At 48.7% G+C, this 5,535-nt stretch overlaps 1 protein-coding gene across 1 annotated transcript; it reads left to right on the top strand.

Moving 5' to 3' along the window:
* Positions 1–418: 418 nt before the first annotated feature.
* On the top strand, positions 419–5,105 carry LOC308467494 (uncharacterized protein). Its single transcript, XM_080989282.1, has 4 exons — positions 419–764; positions 1,581–1,656; positions 2,399–2,468; positions 3,710–5,105. The coding sequence occupies exons 1-4, from the start codon at positions 459–461 to the stop codon at positions 3,852–3,854; spliced, it is 597 nt and encodes a 198-aa protein (XP_080845408.1). The 5' UTR covers positions 419–458; the 3' UTR covers positions 3,855–5,105.
* Positions 5,106–5,535: the final 430 nt, after the last annotated feature.

Raw genomic sequence — 5,535 nt, 5'->3', positions numbered from 1 at the left:
ATTGAGTTGTTTCATATATTGCTACTGTCTGTCAATTTATAGTTTGTTTACTTGGACCTCTGCATTCTGGATCACTTTCCTCATCTTCACAGCAAGGAATTCCCCCCAAAAACCCACGCTTGGCCCTCACAGCAGCCTCGCACTGGGTCAGCAAACTTCAACTTTTCGGCCAAAAGGGCACTCCAATCGTTTTCGTTTTTAGAAAAACAAAACAACCCTCTCGCTAGCAGGCCACAACAGGTCCAGTTCCTGCTTTTGCAAACGGTGACCGGGTTAAGTTTCGATTCTGAAAGCTGAGCTCATCCTCCACACCGCCAGTACCATTTCTGCGAAGTCAGCGGGATAAGAGGAAAAGAAAGTTTTGAGATAGCTTTGGAGGAGGCGTGGAGTTTCGGGGAAGGAGGAGAGTTTTGTCCTGTGTCTGGAGCAGAGATCTCTCTTTTTGGGTTTCGCTTCTGATGGGTGGAGAGGTTTCATACGAGCGTTGTCCCCAATCCCTGACCGAGATATCGAAGAAGCCCTCAAGTCCAAAATGGAAGCTTTGGGTCACTGTCTGCGGTTTGGCTGTCACCTTGGTCCTGTTTTTCACCTTCCTGGCTTTATACATAAAGGAAAGGACTGAATGCAAATCCCGGTGCTACAACCTTACCTTCTCCGCTGAGGACAAAATGACAGGAAGCGATGCGCTTCGGGCACAACTGGCAGCTGTCAATCAGAGCCTTGAGAACACCACAGAGCATTGGAACTCCTGCAAAGAAGAAGTGGTAATCTATCTTCTATCTGTCTATCTATCTATCATCTATCTATTTGTCTGTCTGTTTGTTTGTTTGTTTGTCTGTCTGTTTGTTTGTTTGTTTGTTTGTCTATCATCTATCATCTCTCTCTCTCTATCTTCCTATCTCTATCTATCTATCTCTCTATCATCTCTCTCACTCTATCACCATTCTATCTATCTATCATCTATCTATCATCTATCTTCCATATATGATCTCTCTCTCTCTCTCTCTCTCTCTCTCTCTCTCTCTCTCATCTTCCTATCTCTATCTCTCTATCATTCTATCTACCGTATCTATCTATCTATCTATCTATCTATCTATCTATCTACTATCTATCTATCATCTATCTATCATCTATCTATCTATCTATATCATCTGTCATCTACCTATCTTTGTGTACCGGTGATCTTTTGAGAGATCATCCACCCATCGCCTCCATTCTTCCGTAAACACGTCGCCATTCTGCTGCCTTAGTTTGGCAGTTAATTTCACCATTTTAGCAGGGTCCGTCGGTTCACAGGTTGGGGCGACGGGTGCAAATTTTGCCCCCGATCAGGAAGTTCGCTTCCAAACGCACCCATTCGCACAATGCTCCTTCCAGGGAAGGAAGAGGCATGTTCGGAGTCCAAGGCCACATCCCAGCCCTTCCAAAATGCCCAAGGAGGAGTAGTGAGGTGGGGGCCGGGGAGAGTCCCAGGGGCCACAAAGAGAGAATTAATTGGCAGGCCATGTCCGTTCTCCCGGAAGCCAGAGGTTCCCCACCCACGACCTCAAACGTCTTGTGTTTTCGTTTCCTGTCCATAGCAACATTTGAGGAAAAACACATCTGTGCTGGAAGATGCCATCAAAGCGAAGGAGGAAGCGGTCAAACATCAGAAGGGTGAGATAACCGAACGGCGGGGGTCTCAGAAGCCCCTTGGGGCTTGGCAGTTGGGATGGGGAGAGCCAGGAGGAAAGCAGAGCCCCTCTTGCCCAGGAGTGGGGGGAGGCCTGATTCACTGAAAGGGACCCCCAGGGGTCATCCATCCCAACCCCCTGCAATGCAGGAATCTTGGCTCAAGGATCCAGGACAGCTGGCCACCCCAACTCTGCTTAGAAGTGTCCGAGGAAGAAGAGTCCCCCCTTCTGTCCCACGATTGAACAGCTCCGTCTGTCAGAAATCTTTCCCAGATGTTGTGTCGGAATCTCCTTCCTTGTCACTTGAAGCCACGGGTTCGAGTCCTGCCCTCCCGAGCAGGAGAAAACAAGCATATGGCAGCCCATAAGAGATATTTGAAGGTGGCTCCCCTATCTCCTCTCAGCCTCCTCTTTTCCAGGGTAAACATACCCAGCTCCTTCGACCGTTCCTCATCAGGCTCGGTTTCCTGATGTAGCAGGGAGTTCCACAGGTCTTAAGGCCCGGTCGCGAGTAAAAGCCGGCCGATCCTCAGGGGCTGGGAGGGTGGACCCCCAGGAAAGCCCCAACTCAGGGTTTCCGAGACCGAGGTGCAAAATTTGTGAAAATAATAATAATAATAATAATAATAATAATAATAATAATAGATTGTCCGCTGCTGGCTTGGCAAAGGGGGGGGGGAATGAGCGATGGGGAATCTAAAAAGCCCTCATTTTCCGTTTCCCAGATCAAAAAACCCTTCTCCAGAATCAGCTCTCCCAGTTGAACAACAGCCTGGAAGACTACAAGCAACAAGGGTAAGAACAGCCGATTAAAATTCTACACCTGCGTAAGGACACCCTTGTGGCGTTCAGCTCCGAAATCCCAAAGCTTTGGCAACCCCAAAGGGCCGAGAGAGGCGAGAAGTCGATCACACCTCCCTGGTTTTCTGCTTTTAGCCCCAGAGGTAGAGTGTCTCAGGCTGGGGAGGTTTGATCATTAGCCGCCAAGCCTAAATGCCCTTCTGCCCCCACCAAGTTAGTGGAATATCACCACACGAGTGTCTGGAGGCAGTTGGGGGATGGATGGCGGCTAACAGATAGAGGTTGAATCCTTACAAGACAGAAGGACTGTTTTTGGGGGACAGGTGTGGGGGACTCCCTGGTCCTGAATGGGGTCACTGTGCCCCTGAACGACCAGGTGTGCAGCCTGGGGGTTATTTTGGACTCACCGCTGTCCATGGAGGTGCAGGTCAGTTCTGTTTCCAGGGCAGCTCCATCTGGGACGCAGGATGAGACCCTCCCTGCCCGCAGTCTTGCCAGAGTGGTGCATGCTCTGGTTATCTCCCACTTGGTCTACTGCCATGCGGTCTCCGTGGGGCTGCCTTTGAAGGTGACCCAGAAACTATAACTAATCCAGAATGCGGCAGCCAGCCTGGGGACTGGGAGTGCAGACCACATAACCCCGGTCCTGAAAGTCCTACATTGGCTCCCAGGACGTTTCCAGGCACAATTCCAAGGGTTGGTGCTGACCTTGAAACCCCTAAACGGCCTAGTAGACCTGAAGGAGCGTCTCGACTCCGGACACCGGGGTCCCTCTCCCGAGGGCCTTCTGCTTCTGGCGGTTCCCTCCCTGCGAGAAGTGAGGTTACAGGGAACCGGGTGGAGGGCCTTCTCGGTGGTGGCGCCCTCCCACCAGACGTCAAGGAAATAAAGAACTATCTGACTTTTAGGAGACATCTGAAGGCAGCCCTGTTTAGAGAAGATTTTAATGTTTGACTTTTTTTGTGTTTTTAATATCCTGTTGGGAGCTGCTCAGAGTGCCTGGGGAAACCCGACCAGGTGGGCAGGGAATAATAATAATAATAATAATAATAATAATAATAATAATAAAACAACAACAACAACTCAGAAGAGCCCTGCAGGATGAGGCCTCCCGGTGGCTCCATCCCTGGTCCAGTTTCCTGCTTCCAGCAGAGGGAAGCAGTGGCCTTGCCTTTGCTGGTCCTCTCATTTAAGGAGGAGACGCCGACTGACGAACCATTTCTTTGTTTCCGCAGAAACAAAAAGGATAAAACAATCCAGCACTTGAAGGATCAGCTCAACACACGACAGACATCTTCCGGCATGGTCCTTTTCCCTTCCTTCCTTATCCCTTCCCTCCTCCTTTTCATAGCACCTGGAGTCCTCTGCAGTCTCCTGTAGTTCCTCTGGCTTTTGCACTTGCAAGCACCCGAAGAAAACTTCCTTTTTTTCCAGGCTGTGTTTTTTTTTCTCTTTTAAAAAACCTTCCTGCTTCATCGACCGAACCGCCGCTCCCCCATCTGCAAAGCTGCTTGCGAGATACCAGAGGGCATCCATACCCACCCACACCCACCAGTCTTGAGTGCGAATCCAGAGTTGTGAGGTTTACCTGTTGCGTCCGAATCCAACCCCGAGGCTGAAACGCAGATATCACTGCAACCTAACATATCGTTACAAAAATGGGGGGGGTGCCTTCCCCTCTCTCTGCCCAAGATTTTGGGAATGGGGGTCCCCAGCACTCACCCCAGGTCTCAGTCCCTTTGAAGAACTGAGGCACGGCGGAGACTGTCATGGCTTTAAGAAATACGGTTTATTCGCTTCTTACGTCTCCAGTCTGCATGCAGGGTGTCCAAATTTTGCAGCACGGCCGTTTCAAGAGGGGCTTGGCCCCCCACAACTGTGCGGTTCCACAGTCCAAAGACTGCTCTTCCTAAATTGTTGAACTTCTTTTAGGCGAACCCCAACATAATTGAGCTTCTGTTTTTAGGAAGACCCTAAAATTGTTGAGATTCTTTTAGGTGAACCCCAACATTGTCGAACTTCATTTTTAGGTGAACCCCAACATTGTCAAACTTCATTTTTTAGGAAGACCCTAAAATTGTTGAATTTCTTTTAGGCGAACCCCAACATTGTTGAGCTTTTTAAAGGCAAACCCCAACATTGTTCCGCCTTTGAAATCCACCTTTGAAATCCCAGCAATGTCCAGGGAAATCCAGATTTGCAGCAATCCTACCCCCCCCCCCCAGGTGTCGACTAAGAAAGGATTCGATTGACTAGGATCAGAGACCTGGACACACACTGGACGGTCACTTGGTTAAGGAACTCTTCCCATGCTCAGAAGTGCGCCCACACATTCCAGTACGCAGGGATCTCGACCGCACGCAGAGACGGGGGACGGGCACCCACGACGACAACAACAAAATATGGGTGCCCCTTCGTGCCACTGGCCAGGAGAGAAGCTGCGCTCTCAAATTTCTGTTGGAGACCACCTCTGTCGGCGATGTATTTTGGTTAAGCTTTTGGTTAAGCTGTGGGTGACAGTCTTTAAAAGGGATTGCCCTTTGTTGTTCTGGGCCTCTCTTACTTCCTTGCACGGTTGGGGTATACTCTTGTTTGCCACAGAAAATAAAGATCTTCTTTGCTTCCACGGGATCCCGCCTCCATCCAATTTCTCTTTATTTTATTTTATTTTATTTTATTTTATTTTATTTTATTTTATTTTATTTTATTTGGTTTTACAAGTTCGTTCACAGAAAAACATTCTTGCAAATACCAGAATATTACACAAGATTAAATCCTAAAACTCCCTTCCATGGGTTCTTTTAGTAACCTTTTCAGCGAAACCCCCACGTTTTGCAGAACCGCACAAACTGATCAAACGAGACTACAAATATGGGGTTCGTTCTCGATATTAACTGTGAACCCAAAATTTGGGACAAACCTGGGCCAAATATTTTCAGGGTTTTTTTGGGGGGGGGGTGTTGCAGCATTTTCCAGCGAAACCCCCACGTTTTGCAGAGCCCCACAAGCTGAGCAAACGATACAACAAAAATGGGGTTCGTTCTTGACATTAACTTCGAAC

The sequence above is a fragment of the Podarcis pityusensis genome, assembly GCF_964106645.2.
Source record: "Podarcis pityusensis genome assembly, chromosome: 18".
NCBI lineage: Eukaryota > Metazoa > Chordata > Lepidosauria > Squamata > Lacertidae > Podarcis > Podarcis pityusensis.
The sequence above is the reverse complement of the archived record's forward strand: the minus strand, read 5'-3'. Positions and strand labels throughout refer to the sequence as shown.

What these genes read in the sequence shown, in the direction of transcription:
- LOC308467494 (XM_080989282.1), top strand. Translation starts at nt 459, where the DNA reads ATGGGTGGAGAGGTTTCATACGAGCGTTGTCCCCAATCCCTGACCGAG. An exon ending in AGCGGTCAAACATCAGAAGG is followed by an intron (nt 1,657 to 2,398) that starts GTGAGATAACCG and finishes TCCGTTTCCCAG; the next exon opens with ATCAAAAAACCCTTCTCCAG. An exon ending in GAAGACTACAAGCAACAAGG is followed by an intron (nt 2,469 to 3,709) that starts GTAAGAACAGCC and finishes TTGTTTCCGCAG; the next exon opens with AAACAAAAAGGATAAAACAA.